This window comes from Hyperolius riggenbachi, chromosome 4 (assembly GCF_040937935.1).
Source record: "Hyperolius riggenbachi isolate aHypRig1 chromosome 4, aHypRig1.pri, whole genome shotgun sequence".
Lineage (NCBI taxonomy): Eukaryota > Metazoa > Chordata > Amphibia > Anura > Hyperoliidae > Hyperolius > Hyperolius riggenbachi.
In genome coordinates, this window is record NC_090649.1 from 411,458,045 (window position 1) to 411,476,896 (window position 18,852).

Sequence of the window (18,852 nt, forward strand, 5' to 3'; positions counted from 1 at the left end):
TTTCATCACAGAATCAGTCAGTGTGTTATTTATTTCACTTTATTGTCATTTATATATTTGTCTTTATACCTGTGAGAAAACGCGGAAAAGCCGCCGCGCGTTCTGACAGCAAGGCGGCTGATTCCGCGTCCAATGCGGCGGTTTGCACGCGGAGGCGTGTGCCTGGTAATATTGCAGAACGCAGAAAAGCCGCGCATTGACTGACAGCGAGGCGGCTGGTTCCGCGTCCAGCGCGGCGGTTTGCATGCAGCAGCGTGCGTCTGGTGTGGCTGAGTCTGTTAGTTCACACAGGTTTAGGAATACGCGCGCGCGCGCTGAGAGGCAGAACTTTTATGACGGCCAAGAGGGGACCAGCTGGCCAGGTTGGTCAGCTGACGCCAGAGCAAGTTTCTGTTGGTCCATCACTTAGAGGTGGCGCCAGAGAGCGCTACACTATATATAGTTGCTGCTGGCCAGTCACTAGTGGTCTGCCGTTGCAAACACTACGTGGAAGCACTCAGACCTTAGTCAGATCCTGCAGTGTGTTTGAACCAGGTGGACCTGGGAATTCACACTGAGCCAGATTACTTGTATTGTATTCTATTTATGCTTAGACCAGTTCCAGGGTGTAGAGACCACGGACCTCACACCCAGACTAGGGAACCTGTGTTATCAATCTGTTTATGCTTAGACCAGTTCCAGGGTGTAGAGACCACGGACCTCACACCCAGACTAGGGAACCTGTGTTATCAATCTGTTTATGCTTAGACCAGTTCCAGGGTGTAGAGACCACGGACCTCACACCCAGACTAGGGAACTTGTGTTATCAATCTGTTATACATCAGACTAGTTCCAGGGTGTCGAGACCACGGTCCTCACACCTAGACTAGGGAACTTGTGTTACCATTCTGTTATACATCAGATAGTTCCAGGGTGTGGAAACCAAGGACCTCACACCCAGACTAGGCATTGTTTGATATCTGTTATGACCTATTGCTTTCCTGACTACTCCTCTGATCTCTGATTCGGTACCTCGCATATCTGATACTCTGTTGCCAAACCCTGCTAGCCTTGGATACCGTATCAGCCTTCTGTCTATGTACCTTATCTGACCGTGTGTTGCCGACCTGGCTTGCCCAGCCTCGAGAGCTATCTCTACTATTAAGAGATAGTCTCCAGATCACTCAGTGACATTTATCTTGATTGTCACTCACTCTCTGGACCTTCTTTCTTCTAGCCTGACTCCGCCCCTTGGGGAGCCTCAGGCTACTGGAAGGTTTCCTTTTCCCTAGAGCAGTATTGCCCATACTGTCTCTAATTTCCTGTGCTATACTCAAAGTACTACCGTTACACCAAACACTCACATTATCCAGGTGTCCAGAGGTTAACAATATATCTGTATTATCGGGGATTCTGCAGATCATCAATAATCAGGTATATATCTGTATTCTTGGTGATACTGCAGATCACCAATAATCAGATTCTCTCTGCGTGCTGACACCGATCGTTACAATACCCATCTGATATATTTTCTTTTATTCTGCGAGCATTACCCATAGGGCAGCAAATGCAGGTGACACAGGCTTCCATAAAGCTGAAGAGGACACAAATTTTAGGGATAGAGACAACTGGGCAGGTCTTCCATGTGCCACCCTGTATTTTTCACTTTATTCTCATTTGATTTTACTTCAGTTTCTACTCATGCTTATTATTATTAAAGTGCTGACATCTTCTGCAGCACTTTGCAGAATATATAGTCTTGTCACTAACTATCCGTTTGAGGGGCTCACAATCTAATCCCTACCATAGTCATATGTCCGTTGTAGCTATGACCAATTTTTAAAAGGAAGCTAATTAACATAAATGTATATCTCTGGAATGTGGTAGGAAACCAGAGTGCCTGGAGGAAACCCACACAGACACGGGGAGAACATACAAATTCCATGCAGATAGTGCCCTTGCTGGGAATTGAACCGAGGACCCAGCACCACAAGGCAAGAGTGCTATCAATATTTAGTTTATGCTCATTTGATATATTTCACGTTATACCAAACAACAAAAAGCCTAGGGATCAACTAAACAGTACTTATAGCATATAAATCATCATTTACGTTATTTTTAAGCAGAATACACAGAGAGATACCGGAGTTTCTCTGTGTATCCTGCCTAAAAAGAATTGAAAATTGTATGCTATAAGCACTGTTTGGTCGAGCCTTGGTCTTTTTATTATTTGGTGACTCTCTGGGAAGTGGCAGTCTCCTAGTGTCCAGTAACTCCCAGCTATTCCATGGCCTGCAGGGATTTGTTGATATTGCTCTATATTACTGTATATTCATCGTATATATTTTTAAGGGCTCTGCCTTTAACACAGGAGACCTGAGTTCAAATCCCGGCTCTTCCTGTTCAGTAAGCTGCACCTATTCAGTAAGGAGTTTCTTGGGCAAGACTCCCTAACACAGCTACAGCCTACTGAGTGCGCTCTAATGGCTGCTTCGCAAGCAATTTGAGTCCGACAGGAGAACAGCGCTATACAAATTTAGGAATATATTTCACTATATACGCATCTGATGTATTTTATTTTATATTCATCTCATATATTTCACTTTTTACTCATCTCATATATTTCATTTTATACTCCTCTCATATGTTTCACTTTATTCACATTTGATATAGCTTATGTTATACTTGTCTGATTTATCATATACTGTATATTTCACATTGTACACATCTGTAATATGATTAATATTATATTCCTTGGTGCTGTACAAAGCAAGAAAATCAAACAAGGGGAACACAACAATACAGACAATGATATACATCAAATATAGACACTGGTACAAAATACAGAATTGGTAACTACAGGGACAAGTTTAACCACTTAAGTACCAGCAGTCTCTGCCCACTTAAGGACCAGCTGGTACAGAAACGGCGGAATCCCGACGGATACCGACAAATCGGCGCACATAACTGCCATCGCCGTCGCACGCCGGGAACCTGGGCCACCCACGCTGCCATCTCTATGACGGCAGAGTTCCCGTGAGCCGGTCAGGAGCCGCTTTCAATGGCTCCTGACCCTGTCTTTCAATGTAAGGCAATGGGAGTTGCTTACATTGATAGACACGGCCAGGAGCCAATGAAATCGGCTCCTGAGCCGCTCACAGGGTTCTGCCGTCATAGAGACAAATAAGCAAATGAGCTGTGATTGGACACGGTGGGGACTCAGCGGCGAGATTGGCGGGAGCGACGAAAACGGTGGATGCGCGCAGCGGAGGCTGATTGAAATATACACCCTGCCAGCCAAGGAACCACCAAAACAGGGCGTAGATTTCAATCACTGTGGTCCTAAAGTAGTTAACATGATGATAAATAAAATGTATAACAGGGCAGTGCAGGCTACGAAATGAATAACAAATTCCAGGACACAAAAGGGTAAGAGATGCCCTTGTGAGCTTACAATCTAAAGGAATGGGGGGGACAAGAGGTGGGGAAGTAAGCAGTAAACATACAGGCAGTGTGTGTTTAGGTTACCTAGTAAGGAATACAACTTGAGGAAAGGTTGAAGGGGGAATGGCCTTAGTAAAGGTAGCCATACATCTAGCAATTCTGATTCAATCGACAAAGCGTCACTAGTCGATCGACTTTAAGATCAAGACAAGACAAGACAAATAACATTTATATTGCGCTTTTCTCCTTGCGGACTCAAAGCGCCAGAGCAGAGCAGCAGCCACTAGGGCGCGCTCTATTGGCAGTAGCAGTGTAAGGGAGACTTGCCAAAGGTCTCCTACTGAATTAGTGCTGGCTTACTGAACAGGCAGAGCCGAGATTCGAACCCTGGTCTCCTGTGTCAGAGGCAGAGCCCTTAACCATTACACCATCAGCCAACTTCAACCATACTTAAGTCAATTCCTTAATAAAGTCAATCGACTAGTAACCCACACACTACAAGATATATCCTATGCGATTCACCTTCACATTCGATCTGACCCATGTTGTGTCTCCATGCTCTGTATGCAAAAATTGATTTTCGATCGAATGACGTGTAATCAGTAGCCGATTCATGTGCGATTGACCGATATCTTGCATCCCGCTCGATCGGCTAAGCTGGTCGATTCAACATGATAACAGCCACTTTTCATTAATGAAGAATTCTGGAACACACTCGATTCTCTCTCAATTCTATAAAATGATCGAAATGAATGGTCGATCGTACAGCCAAATCGCTGGATGTATAGCCACCTTTAGAGCATATGCTTGTCGTGAAAACCTTAAGTTGTTCACAACCCTGGACATAGAACTTTAACCACTCTACCCCCGCCCGTACGAATTTCTCCGTCCCTTTTTCCATCCTTTAACCCCCAGGGACGGAGAAATCCGTACTTTCCGCGCTTCCGCCGCTGCCCGTGCTCCCGCTCGTAAACATGCCGCCCGCCGCTAGTAAACACGCCGCCGCCCGCTCGCCCGGAGATCAATGAACGGGAAAATCCATTCCCGTTCGTTGATCTAAGCCCCGCAATGATCCGCTGCTCTCCGATGGGCAGCTGTGAGGAAACGCGGAAAAGCCGCCGTCTCTCGAGGTGAGGCGGCTGTTTCCGCGTCCAGCATGGCGTCACAACGCGGAAAAAACGCCGCATGCCGCATGGGCAGTGCGGCGGAATCCGCATTGGTAACGGCGGAATCCGCATCAGAGGCGGCCCCCGCACTAGATACATTGCATGACAGTACTGGTGTGGCTGGGACTGATAGTCCACCAGGATTCAGACTTACACGCGCGCGAGCACAGAGGCAGAGTTTAAATAGCAGTTAGAAGGGTGTCGGCTGACCAGCTGGGTCAGCTGACAAATTCCACTGCTCTCATTGGACCAGCAATTAGGGAGGTCCTGGAAAGGTCCTAGAGTATATATACTGCTGGTTGTTCACTTGCTCTTTGTCTGGCGTGCGATCACATATGTGGGAGCACCCAGATCCGTAGTCAGATCCTTAAGTGTGCCGGGACCAGCTGGAGCTGTAATCCTACACTTAGCTAGATTCTGTTGATAGCTAAAGTACTAGTTTGATTGTGATTATATGTTATGACTTTTGCCTGCTTTGACTATCCTCCTGAACTCTGATCTTGTACCTCGATATTTCTGATACTCTGTTGCCGAACCCCGGCTCGTTCCTTGACTCTGTTTCTGCCTCCTGATTTTGTACCCCGATATATCTGATACCTCGTTGCTGAACCCTGCCTGTACTTTGACTCCGCCTTTGCCTCCTGATCTTGTACTTTATCTGTCCGTGTGTGTACGACCTGGCTTGTCCGACCTCGAGAACCGACCTTACCGTTAGAGGCGGTTCCTCGCTCTGTTAGCGATCCTTCCTCCTGAGGGTCACTTTCAGATATACCTTCCTACTGTCAGTCTGACTCCTCCCGTCTTGGAGAGCAGGTCTGCGGAAGGAATCTGTGCAGTACTCCTTGCTGCATTGAGGCCTTGTCCTCTAAGTGTTACTGTTACACCAAACACTACACTCTACTCAGGTGAACAGAGGTTAGTTTGTATATCGGATTATCGGTGAGACTGCAGATCACTTATAATCTGGTATATATCTGTATTTCCGGTGATACTGCAGATCACCGGTAATCAGATACTCTCTGCGCCCACCGATCGTTACAGAACGCCAGATCAAAATACAAAATGGACGCAAACACTGATTGTCTGGGTGTACTTGCCGCTTCGGTGGACAACATCAATCAAGTACTGGGCACTCACATAACTCTTATTGATGCCCTATCAGGGTCTGTACAAACCCTCCAGACATCAGTGGATCATGTGCGAGCCTCTCCTAGCTCTGACATACGTATGCCTGTACCTGAAAGCTTTTCCGCCCACAGATCTGACTTCCGGAATTTTAGGAGTAGGGTGTTGTCCTATTTTGAGTTGAGACCCCAATCTTCGGGTACTGAGACCCAGAGGGTCACGTTTATTAAAACTTTGTTGTCCGGCGACTCCCAGTCTTGGGCGTATAGCCTGCCCGCCGGAGACAAAGCTCTTACCTCTGTAGAGGAATTTTTTAAAGCTATGGCGGTAATTTACGACGATCCGGACCTTGCCTCGACTTCTGAGCGGAAGCTCAAGCTTTTGCGTCAAGGCGAAGGTCCGGTCGAAGATTACGCGGCCGAGTTTAGGAGGTGGTCAGTTACGGCCAGGTGGGACACCTATGCCCTATTAGATCATTTCTTGTCAGGGCTGTCCGATGAGGTCTCTGATTTGATGTTAAGCCAGCCCGAGCCCAGAACAGTCGATGAGGCCATCTCAGCGGCCATCCGAATCGACCGCAGGCTGCGCTACCAAAAACAGACCAGGGGTAGTTCCCGTCTCAGAGGGGTATCTTACACCACGGTCCCAGTGACTCCACCTACTACTATTTCACCTTCTCCTGTCGTGCCTCCTTCCGAGCCGATGCAGATTGCTCGGTCAAAATTAACCCAGGTAGAGCGAAGACGGAGAATGACCGAACAGCTGTGTTTGTACTGCGGTGAAGGGGGGCATATAGTACAGAACTGCCCCAATAAGCCGGGAAAACGCTGCCGCTTAGGAGTGGTGGGGGGTAACACCCTGGGCGTCCGACTTTTACCCCTAGAAGAAAAACGATTGCTTCTTCCCTGTACTGTTACATGGGAAGATAAGACTGAGGTCACGGAAGCCTTTATCGATTCAGGCTCCGCGGCAAATTTTATGGATTCGGAGTTTGCTAAGAGATTGTGTATTCCGCTCACACCAGTACAACCACCCATCCAGGTTACGGCAGTGGATGACTCTCCTCTGCAAGGGAATCACCCACTGTCTCAGACACCAGAGGTGGGGGTCACCATAGGGGTACTGCACTGGGAAAAGTTACAGTTCTTTGTGTTGCATATGACAACCTCCACCATTATACTCGGCATGCCATGGTTGCACCTTCATTCTCCACACATTGATTGGGCCACCGGCCAACTAATTTCTTGGTCAGCACACTGCTTTCAGCGATGTTTAGGGAAGGTGACATTGGGCCAAACCAGGGTTCATGTTCAGGGGGTACCTGAGCAATATGTGGAATATTCTGATGTATTCTGTCCCAAGGCTGCAGACAAGTTACCCCCACATTGCTCTTTCGATTGCCCCATTGATATACGTTCAGGTTGTATGCCCCCTCGGGGTCATTTGTACAATTTATCTGGGCCAGAGAAATTGGCTATGAAGGAATATATCCGTGACAATTTAGCCAAAGGCTTCATCCGGCCGTCCCGATCGCCTGCTGGAGCAGGTTTCTTTTTCGTTAAAAAGAAAGACGGGGGCCTGCGGCCCTGTATTGATTACCGGGGACTAAATAAGATCACGGTAAAGAATCGCTATCCGTTACCCCTGATAGACGATTTATTTACGCAGGTCACCGATGCTAAGATCTTCTCAAAGCTGGATTTACGGGGCGCGTACAACCTGGTGCGCATTAGAAAGGGCGATGAGTGGAAAACGGCCTTTAACACGCCAGACGGGCATTACGAGTATCTGGTGATGCCCTTTGGGTTATGTAATGCCCCGGCCGTTTTCCAGGAACTCATCAACGAGGTCTTCAGAGAGGTGTTGGGGAGATTTGTGCTGGTCTATCTAGACGATATACTTGTTTTCTCCAACAACCTCTCTGAGCACAGAATACATGTGAAATTTGTACTCAACAAATTAAGACAAAACTCACTTTATGCTAAGATTGAGAAGTGTATTTTTGAAGTCACATCTGTCGCCTTTCTGGGGTACATAATTTCCACCACGGGCCTGTCTATGGACCCCGCCAAAGTCTCCGCTGTTTTGGAATGGCCTCAGCCGGTTGGGTTGAAGTCTTTACAGCGGTTTTTAGGCTTTGCGAATTATTATAGAAGGTTCATAAAGGGGTATTCCACGGTTATCGCACCCCTCACCTGTCTTACGAAAAAAGGGGCAGATACCACCCACTGGTCTCCTGATGCATTAAGTGCTTTCTCCACTTTAAAAGATTTGTTTTGTTCCGCACCCATCCTGAGACATGTAGACACCTCTTATCCTTTTATTGTTGAGGTAGACGCCTCGGAGGTTGGGGTAGGGGCTGTGCTGTCTCAGCGGTCAGGCTTGCAGGGAAGGCTACACCCTTGTGCGTATTTCTCTCGTAGGTTCTCTCCGGCAGAGAGAAACTACGATATAGGCAACAGAGAGCTCTTAGCCATTAAACTTGCCTTTGAGGAGTGGCGTCACTGGCTGGAAGGAGCAGAACATACAATTACTGTATACACGGATCACAAGAATCTAGAATACATCGAGGGGGCTAAGAGATTAAGTCCCCGTCAGGCTCGATGGTCTTTGTTTTTTTCGAGGTTCAGGTTCATAATTACGTATACCCCGGGTAGCAAGAACATTAAGGCAGATGCCCTGTCCAGATGCTTTGAGTTGGAGACAGCACAGCCTTCTGCCCCAGAGACCATTGTCCCACAAAATTTGGTGCTGGCCGTAACAGAGACTTGGGAAGACTGGACAGAGACCTTGAGTCCTTTTCAGCAGGATGTCCCTGAGGGGAAGCCTGAGGGGGTTTTATTTGTGCCTCTGCCATTCCGTCTCCGGGTGCTACAGATATTCCATTCACACAAGAATGCGGGACATCCTGGGGCATCTAGAACGCAGGATCTTGTGGCCAGGTGCGCTTGGTGGCCGTCTCTGGCAGCCGACTGCAAAGAATTTGTTAAGGATTGTGCGGTATGTGCTAAAAGCAAACCCTCCCAGCTGGCACCTGTAGGGAAGTTGCAGCCTTTACCCACCCCGAATGAACCATGGACCCACTTGTCCATGGATTTTGTGGGTGAGCTTCCCAGATCAGAGGGCATGTCGGTCATTTGGGTGGTAGTCGACCGCTTCAGCAAGATGGCCCATTTTGTGCCCTTGAAAGGACTCCCCTCGGCCCAGGAATTGGCCGACTTGTTTATCAAACACGTGTTCCGGTTACACGGCATTCCGGAAAACATAGTGTCCGATCGGGGAGTCCAATTCGTATCTAAATTCTGGAGGGCATTCTGTCATCAAATGGGCATGAAGCTGTCGGTTTCATCGGGCTACCACCCACAGACCAACGGTCAGACGGAGAGGGTCAACCAGTCGTTAGAGCAGTTTTTGAGATGCTACGTTGCAGAGGCGCAGAATGACTGGGTCAAATTTCTGCCCTTTGCAGAATTTGCACAAAACAATTTGAAAAGTTCTTCCACTGGATTTTCTCCGTTCCAGGTTGTGTCTGGAAGATTGCCCAAATTTTCACCGTTACCAGTGGCCTCCACTCCGTTTCCAGCTCTGGAGGCTTGGCAAAGGTCTTTTAAAGACATTTGGCGGACGGTGAGAGACAGTTTGGAAAAGGCGTTTCTGAGTCAGAAGGGTCAAGCTGACAAGAAACGGTCTTTGGAGTGGAGATTCCAACCAGGAGACTTGGTTTGGGTATCCACACGTCACTTGGCCCTGAAACAGCCCTCAGACAAGTTGGGTCCCAGGTTTGTCGGGCCTTTCCCGATAGCCAGAAGGATCAACAACGTCACTTACGCGGTTGATCTTCCCGCTAGCATGCGTGGGGTAAGGTCCTTCCACGTATCCCTGCTTAAGCCAGCAGTCCATGTGGGTCCCACTCCTCCTCCTCCTGTGTTGGTGGATGACCAACCTGAGTACGAGGTAGAAAAGATTTTAGATTCACGCGTTGTACAAAACTCGGTACAATATCTCGTACATTGGAAAGGGTACGGCATTGAGGAGAGACAATGGGTACCGGGGAGTCGCATGCATGCGGACGAATTAAGGAGGGAATTTCACGCCTTACATCCAGAGAAACCTGGTAGGAGTTGTCCGGAGTCCACTCCTCGGGAGGGGGGTACTGTGAGGAAACGCGGAAAAGCCGCCGTCTCTCGAGGTGAGGCGGCTGTTTCCGCGTCCAGCATGGCGTCACAACGCGGAAAAAACGCCGCATGCCGCATGGGCAGTGCGGCGGAATCCGCATTGGTAACGGCGGAATCCGCATCAGAGGCGGCCCCCGCACTAGATACATTGCATGACAGTACTGGTGTGGCTGGGACTGATAGTCCACCAGGATTCAGACTTACACGCGCGCGAGCACAGAGGCAGAGTTTAAATAGCAGTTAGAAGGGTGTCGGCTGACCAGCTGGGTCAGCTGACAAATTCCACTGCTCTCATTGGACCAGCAATTAGGGAGGTCCTGGAAAGGTCCTAGAGTATATATACTGCTGGTTGTTCACTTGCTCTTTGTCTGGCGTGCGATCACATATGTGGGAGCACCCAGATCCGTAGTCAGATCCTTAAGTGTGCCGGGACCAGCTGGAGCTGTAATCCTACACTTAGCTAGATTCTGTTGATAGCTAAAGTACTAGTTTGATTGTGATTATATGTTATGACTTTTGCCTGCTTTGACTATCCTCCTGAACTCTGATCTTGTACCTCGATATTTCTGATACTCTGTTGCCGAACCCCGGCTCGTTCCTTGACTCTGTTTCTGCCTCCTGATTTTGTACCCCGATATATCTGATACCTCGTTGCTGAACCCTGCCTGTACTTTGACTCCGCCTTTGCCTCCTGATCTTGTACTTTATCTGTCCGTGTGTGTACGACCTGGCTTGTCCGACCTCGAGAACCGACCTTACCGTTAGAGGCGGTTCCTCGCTCTGTTAGCGATCCTTCCTCCTGAGGGTCACTTTCAGATATACCTTCCTACTGTCAGTCTGACTCCTCCCGTCTTGGAGAGCAGGTCTGCGGAAGGAATCTGTGCAGTACTCCTTGCTGCATTGAGGCCTTGTCCTCTAAGTGTTACTGTTACACCAAACACTACACTCTACTCAGGTGAACAGAGGTTAGTTTGTATATCGGATTATCGGTGAGACTGCAGATCACTTATAATCTGGTATATATCTGTATTTCCGGTGATACTGCAGATCACCGGTAATCAGATACTCTCTGCGCCCACCGATCGTTACAGCAGCGCGATCATTGTGAAAAAAAACTCACGTGTCCAGCCTCCTTATACTTCCTCCGAGCGTCCGGAAGGACGCTTGGAGGTCGCATTAGACAAAAAGTTACTGTTGCCATCTTGTGGCCAAATAGTAAAACTACACCCTAAACATTTTTCAAACACAAATGAATTAGTTATACACAAAAAATTAACTCATTACCTCCCACACTCCCCATTTTTTTTTTTTTTGTAATGAAATTTTTTTTTTAAAATTTACAATTAAAAAAAATACATAAATAGTTACCTTAGGGACTGAACTTTTTAAATATTTATGTCAGGAGGGTACAACACTGTTACTTTATAAACTATGGGCTTGTAATTAGGGATGGATGCAAAACTGAAAAAAATGCACCTTTATTTCCAAATAAAATATTGGCGACAAACATTGTGATAGGGACATAATTTAAATGGTTTTATAACCGGGACAAAAGGGCAAATAAATGTCATGGGTTTTAATTACAGTAGCATGCATTATTTAAAAACTATAATGGCCGAAAACTGAAAAATAATTAATTTTTTCCCACATTTTTCCTATTTTCCCATTAAAACACATTTAGAATAAAATAATTTTTGGCATAATGTCCCGCCTAAAGAAAGCCTAATTGGTGGCGGAAAAAACAAGATATAGTTCATTTCATTGTGATAAGTAATGATAAAGTTATAGACGAATGAATGGACGGAGCGCTGAAAGGTGAAAATTGCTCTGGTGCTCAGGGGGTAAAACCCCTCAGTGGTGAAGTGGTTAAAATGCCCCTCTCCTTCTTGATGCTTATTATATGGACATTCACTCCTTTAAAACTAAATTGAGTGACTTTGTCCTGTCCTGTTTTGTTTTGTTTATCAATATTGCACTAAAATCGACATAATCAATATTGTTTTGAAGATACAATGATTATTTTCGTACCAATTGCTGTAATATGCCCAATTTGAACTCCATTCTTTGCTATTACTGTTCTTGCAATACCTGTATATTTTTACTGTTGATTTTCAATCAACTAATTGAAAAAAAAAAACTTTCACAATAATCTGATATTTTTCACTTTATACTCATCTGATATATTTCACTTTATTTTCATCTCATATCATCTATTTCACTTAATAATTCATCTGATATACAGTATTTAACTTTATAATTCATATTTCACTTCATACTTATCTGATATATTTAATTTATAACTCATGATATGTTTTGCTTTGTAATCAACAAATATAGTTTACTTAAAGTTCATCTGATTTTTTTTCAACAGAAGTTCAACCTTAATATTTAAAGTTTATCTGTAGGCAAAACTTTTGTTTTGTTTTGGACAAGGTGTGCAGGAGAAAAAACATCTTTCAGGGGTTTTTCTCTTTTGTTCCTCCCCCTTCCCACCCTGTCTAGCAGACTTTCTTCTACTTCCTGTTCTCAGGGACCTAGTCATAGACAGGAACTGAAAATGGCTACACGCACCAGATCACCAAAAAGAGTTAACCTCAATAATCTAATAGTAACAAGTATTTACATCCTGCCAACATAATTAGTAACACAGTCATATTGGTATGCAATCATTGTAATCATTATATTCTATTTAGCCCATAAGATTTAAGTCCAGCACAGGAAACTGATATAGTAACAAAGCTTGATATGACACTGCTCTACTTTAACCACTTCACCCCCCAGTGCTAAATTTCTCCGTCCCTCTGCGCACCGCTTCACCCCCAGGGACGGAGAAAGGCGCACTTGTTTGTTTACTGGCTGGGAGTGGGCGGGGAACTCTCGCGCACACTCCAGCCAGCCAGCACAGCAGGTTACTAATTGGATGTTAGGAACAAGCGTTCCTAAATCCAATTAGCCTCGCCGATTGCGAGTAGAATGAAGACGGCTTCAATCAAATGCCGTCTTCATTCAAAACAATGCAAGGTAAACAAACTTGCAGCCCGCGATCGCGCGCCCCCGCGACCCGCGCGCGCGCACACACCCCGGCTCTGCAGTACAATGATTGGTTATGGGGACTCTCCAGTCCCCAATAACCAATCATAGTACATCAGTACAGTAATGGAAGCAGCGCTGAAAGGGAAAAATCGCGCTGGTGTTTCAGGGGTAAAACCCCTCAGTTGTGAAATGGTTAAAGGGACTCCGAGCACCTCTCATGGGCATGCCTTTAAGACTCCAACCAGTACTGCAAAGTACTTAAAGATGCATACCTTTCTGTAGCCTCCTCTTTCATTTGATGCCTGAATCGCTGTTCTACACTAAATAGTTTTTGTTCAAATTCAATTTAAAAATTGCGGCTGCCATCTTGGCTATGTTATAACTTCCGGTTCTACCATGTCTTCTCTGTTAGAGAAGTGCATCACTGAATGAAGCAGGAAGAGGAAGTGACATGCATGGCCATTGCAAGAGGCTCCTCCAGAGGGGTCATAGCACGACTTTGTTGGAAGTCGCCTGGCTTAAAGGCATACCCATGGTGCTCAGAGTCCCTTTAAAATCAGACCATATTTGAATGGATTCCTATTTTTCATTAATCCGAACAGATTTCTGCTCAAATGTGGCTTTGTTCATATGGTGAAAGGTAGCTATTACTCCCCAATCTTTTTTCAATCGAAAAACAATGGATTGCTTCCAAGATCAGGCTGGTATTGGCCTGTGTATGGCTGCTAACTTTACAAAATCAGTCCTAGATAAAATCATTCACATGCCTCTCCATGCAACCTCCTCAAGGCAAATGTATATAGAATGAATTAAATAAACCAGTCACATTTATTCGTAAGCAATGAAACTACCACATCTAGAGAGACTTGCAATGTATGTTATACAAATCTTGAAATATATAGATAATAACAACTTCTTAAGCAAAATGTGGTGCTAACAACAACAGCATCAATTAAAATATTAACATAAACAATAATAATCACAACATCAACAACAGCAATAAAAAAAGGAGAAAAACAAAGCAAAAACAAACCCAAAGTATGTTACTATAAATGTGCCATCTTTGTACAGTAAAAACAAAAACAAAAACAAAACACTAAATATGCCACCATCTGTCTATTTTCAAAGTGTGACACATAATCCTAACATTATAAGCGTATAACCAATAGGTCACGATTATATTTTAAGTAGTATTTAATACAGTCCTTCACAGACATGTGACCCTTAATTCCATTGGAAGGTTTGATAAACAGCCCCCACTTCCTCCCCCCCCCCCCCCACCACATGTATTGTCAAGGAACAACAAGCTGATAGATTATACCTGCTTCTGCCTGGGTGCTGGTCAGCTTATTGTTACTGCTATGAATAATTAATTCTTGAAAGATAGTGTTGGTCTATAATTTCATCGGCACAGAATAGAGCATATTTTAATGAGCCCTCAGAATCCTCACCGTCACTTTATAAAGAGCTCTTTCTTCCTTTCAATGCTGAGTAACAAATAGCAGCTTGTCAATTACCACACAGCTCCCGTGCCTTCCAAGAAAATGTATATTTGCCAATAAAAATCCATTTAACAGCCATTTTTCTGGTTACAAAATGAAAATGATATCACTGAAAAAGGGAAAATGCCTGATTCCTTTCACTTCACAGAACTGTATAATGGAGGAAAAAGGTTAACACTTGTGTGCGATTTCTGTGGCGGGAGAAACGCAAGATCAAATTGGAATGTGGGATAAAAGGACTTTATATGTTTCTTAAAGGAAAAATAATGGTTATTTGAGCAAGATTATAGTTCCAGATTAGGAAAATTGAGAGCTTTCTTAGCAAAATGCTTGCGCCTGCGAAAGGCTGTTCTTTCAGGGAGGTATTCTGAAGAAAGATTTTATCTGCTAGTATCTCAATAGACCGCCTTTCACCGACTTAAGTGGAAGTCAAATCTGCATTACAAGGGTGGATTGCTAGAACAGAGATATAATTTGCAGGAAATGCAAAATATCTTATCGGAACGAGTGAGGCTTTCTTCCACAAGCTAACCTGTTAATGACATCAACAATCCCACTTCATAGAGGGACACACAGCTCTGAGAGCTGGCACAGAAAAGAGGTAATAATATGGTAAATATACTGCAGGAAATGGGAAGATGGCCTTGACTGCCACCTCAGCATTGCCGACTGTATTTGCACTGAATAAACATTGCTAACATCTAAGCAGGAGCATCAGGGCAACTGGGAGTACCAGCTGCACATTAAAGGGAAAAAGCACCTTTTCAGTCAGTGAAACAAATTGGTTGGTTGATGGTGGATCTAAAAGTCCATAATCTCACACAGAAGGAAAAGATTTGAAATTCCAGAATATCCTTTATTACTGTGTGAGGTAATTAATTGAAATTAAAGAAAAATTCCAGACCTCATCCTAAAAGTGCAGCTATAGGGGAGAAGGTGGTAATCAAATTCACAGGTAGGTTGCTCACTCTAGTCTCTCAACCCTAACTTCTTTCTGCCATAGACCCTCTGACCCCTGCCAACCCTGTCACAGCAGTTCTGTCTTCCAAGATGGCCACTGATCCCACATCTAATACTTGGCATTATCGTAAGGTATGAAGGGTGGGAGTGGGGTTGGCCCGTGTAGTAAAAATGCTTGATATGCTGTCCTGTCCCTCCTGACTTAACCACTTTCAAACCACAGGTTTTTTACCTCTTAAAAACCAGAGCCATTTTTACATCACGTCCCTCCAATTAATTTGCCAATAACTTTATCGCTACTTACCACACTGAAATGATCTGTATATACATTTTTGCGTGAAAAACTGGGCTTTCTTTGGGCAGTACTTTTTGCTAAGAAATATTTTATTTCATCTGCATTTTACAGGGCAGAAATAGAAGAAAAAAATGCAAAATTTAATCATTTCTTAGCTTTCAGCCATTGTCTTTTAAAAATAAAAACGTGCTATTGAAGATAAAACAGACACATTTTTTTTTGCACATTTGTCTCGGTTATTACACAATTTGAATTGTGTCCCTAGTACAATGTATGGCGAAAATATTTTATTTTATTTGGAAATAAAGGTGTATTTTTTCAATTTTTTAATACTATTACAATAATTACAAGCCTTCATTTACAAAAGCAAAAGTAATTTTCCCCTTATGATATACATATTAAAAAAGTTTTTTTTTTTAAATGATGTAAATTTTTTTAACTAGTATTTTATTTTGGTAACTAAAGGTAAAATGGTAAAGGTGTATTTGGATGTATTTTACTTTCTGGCCACAAGATGGCTCCTACTCTTAGTTCCCGAGTACTGTTAACCGTAGAGTGTAAGTATGTGTAACTGTTTACTTTCGGTTTTGTAAATGAGAGCCTGCGTATTACTGATTCTAGCTCTCATTCATCACAGGCACTGTGATCAGGTTTGGGAACGGCTGTTTTCCACATCACCGATCACAAAAAGGCAGGACTGCAATGAAGGCGAACAGAAACGGCTCGGAAATCCCGAATGGCGGCGGTAAGTAAACAATGCGTATATACCTGCCCTTGATCCGTAAGTGAAGTATACAGAGGCATATATATACGTAGCAAGGATCTAGAACTGGTTAAGGGTGATGGGTCAAAATATGGGTCTTTGTTAAATTATGGGGCTAAAACAAACATCATGTAAAATCTGTGGTAAATGCGAACGGCGAATATCGAATGCTCCCCGCAAATTCTCCACTGACCCGAACCGCAGGCCATCACTAGTTGGTAACCGCTAAGAAAACCATTAAAAAGAAAATAGCATACAATGGAATGCTTCAAGGGTTAAATGTTGTATAGTGGGCAACCCAGTGGTGTAGTAGACTGTATCCTTGCCTTGCAGAACTTAGGTCTCAAAATAAGGTCCCTGTTTTAAGTCTGGGCCAAGACAGAGATTGTATGTTTTCCCTGTGTTTGTGTGGATTTCCTCTGGGTAATATGGACTCCTCCCACATCCCAAAAACAGAAAGTTGATCGTTTTACCTCCATATAGTATACGATAGGAACCTAAGACTGGGACAAGGGTAGGGAGTAGATTATAACCTCCTCTGAGGGACACTTAGTGGTATGATGATATTTTCTGCAAAGTCCTGCAGAAAATGTCAGGGCTATATAAATACACAATAACAATAACAATCATGACTTTTAAATTTTACCTAACACTGGAAAACTCAACACACAAACACATCACAGAATTTTTTTTAAATGGTTAAATTTCCATCTGATATAAATGAACAACAAAGTTATTGTAATACAAATATAATTCTTTAATATTTGAAAAAGCGGACAAACATTTATACTACAAGTATTGTACACCATTGTATCATTTGTATCAAAACAAAATGTGTTGGCTTAAACGTTACTAAAAACGTTAGTAAAATTGTAACTGTTTGCTGCGTAAGTGATCTTGTCACTTCCTGTCATACAAGTCCAAAATGCACCACTTTGAGGGAGCCGCTACCTCCAGTGCCCTGGAAAATACACACAAGCTTTAGTAAAAGAGACAATTTATGAATCTAGCTACGGATAATGATATTGATTTTTAATATTTATTATTGTAATCAGGAAGTGTAAATGTGTTACATAAAACTGATGGTTTTCACACAATACAAAATGCAGTATAAAATCACAATACAAGCAAAAAAATCACTTGTGCATCACTAATGAGGGAATAATGATGTTTGCTATGAATAGCATTAAGTTTCTTAGATTATAAATATTTCGTACACAAGGATGACAGTTTGCAAGTCATGAAATAGAAACATGTATGATGACAGATTTAAAGAGACTCTGAAGCGAGAATAAAACTCGCTTCAGAGCTTATATTCAGCAGGGGCATGTGTGCCCCTGCTAAAACGCCGCTATCACGCGGCTAAACGGGGGTCCCTTACCTCCCAAATCCCCTCCATGGTGCCCAGGGATCTTTTCCTGATCTGTCAGCGCGTATCTCCGCCTCTCCCCTGCCCCTCTCAGTCTTCCTTCGCTGAGAGGGGCGGGGGAGAGGCGGCGATGCGCAGCTGATAGACGACGCTGAGAGGCAGGGCTGCAGCCGTTAGCCCTGCCTCAACAGCAGCAAAATCTACGACCAAGTTGGTCGTAGATTTTGCAGGGGGGGATTTGGGGGGGTAAGGGACCCCCGTTTAGCCGCGGGATAGCGGCGTTTTAGCAGGGGCACACATGCCCCTGCTGAATATAAGCACTGAAGCGAGATTTATTCTCGCTGCAGTGTCTCTTTAATACCCATTAGCAGTGATATCATTTTATACATATTTGTATAAATCTGTTTCCTTAACTATACACCTATTCATGCATGCACTCATATAACTCATAATGCTAAGGCAAGCCTTATACCTGCAATTGTGCCTTGTTCTAATGATGATGAAAATGGAAAGCATATAGCAAAAATTCGAGAAAATATTTGTTTTGTTTTGTTTTGAATGGAGTGGAAATTTAGTAAAATACTTTGAGGGCTCATTCCCACTAAGAGCGTTTTTGCCCTTTTCTTCAAGCGCAGACGATTTTCAAAATCGCCCATAAACCGCTTGTGCAATGAATATTCTGTGAGAAGGTTCATATCAGCGCGCTGTGCCCGCTTTGCGGTCGGCAGAGTGGTGCCTGTACCATTTTTGGGGTGTTTTTGCTATAATGGAGGGTATAGAAAAAAACACAAAATCGCTTTGTGCAGCGATTGCGTTCGCATTTTTAAGAATTAATTTATTGTATTTATTGTTTTCTGGGTAAAAGAGTTCACTTCCTGACTTGCGTCAGGGAGTGAATTACAAAACCGCTCTGGAAAAGCGCTTAGAAGAACGCTTTCACCAGAAACACAGCATGCAGTGGAGCACTGGAGGGGGGGGGGGTAAGCGCACAGAAACGCAAAACGCGTGCATTTTTGATTTTAGGTGTGACTGAGGCCTTAG

At 44.1% G+C, this 18,852-nt stretch overlaps 1 protein-coding gene and 1 long non-coding RNA gene across 7 annotated transcripts in view; one reads left to right on the forward strand and one right to left on the reverse strand.

Moving 5' to 3' along the window:
* The window catches only part of WDPCP (WD repeat containing planar cell polarity effector), a 541,772-nt gene that overhangs the window by 89,220 nt on the left and 433,700 nt on the right, over positions 1–18,852 (reverse strand). For 5 of the 6 annotated variants that reach the window (XM_068232349.1, XM_068232350.1, XM_068232351.1 and 2 more), the window contains one exon: positions 17,176–17,403. The exons of the other annotated variant lie outside the window; for it this stretch is intronic. In XM_068232349.1, coding sequence (XP_068088450.1) covers positions 17,353–17,403 — 51 coding nt within the window. In that variant the 3' untranslated portion in view covers positions 17,176–17,352. Of the gene's footprint in view, positions 1–17,175; positions 17,404–18,852 lie in introns of those variants that run through there. 6 annotated transcript variants of the gene reach the window in all.
* The window catches only part of LOC137504231 (uncharacterized), a 90,924-nt gene that overhangs the window by 44,377 nt on the left and 27,695 nt on the right, over positions 1–18,852 (forward strand). The window contains exon 2 of the long non-coding RNA XR_011019449.1: positions 16,317–16,424. This is a non-coding gene — a long non-coding RNA (uncharacterized lncRNA). The remainder of the gene's footprint in view (positions 1–16,316; positions 16,425–18,852) is intronic.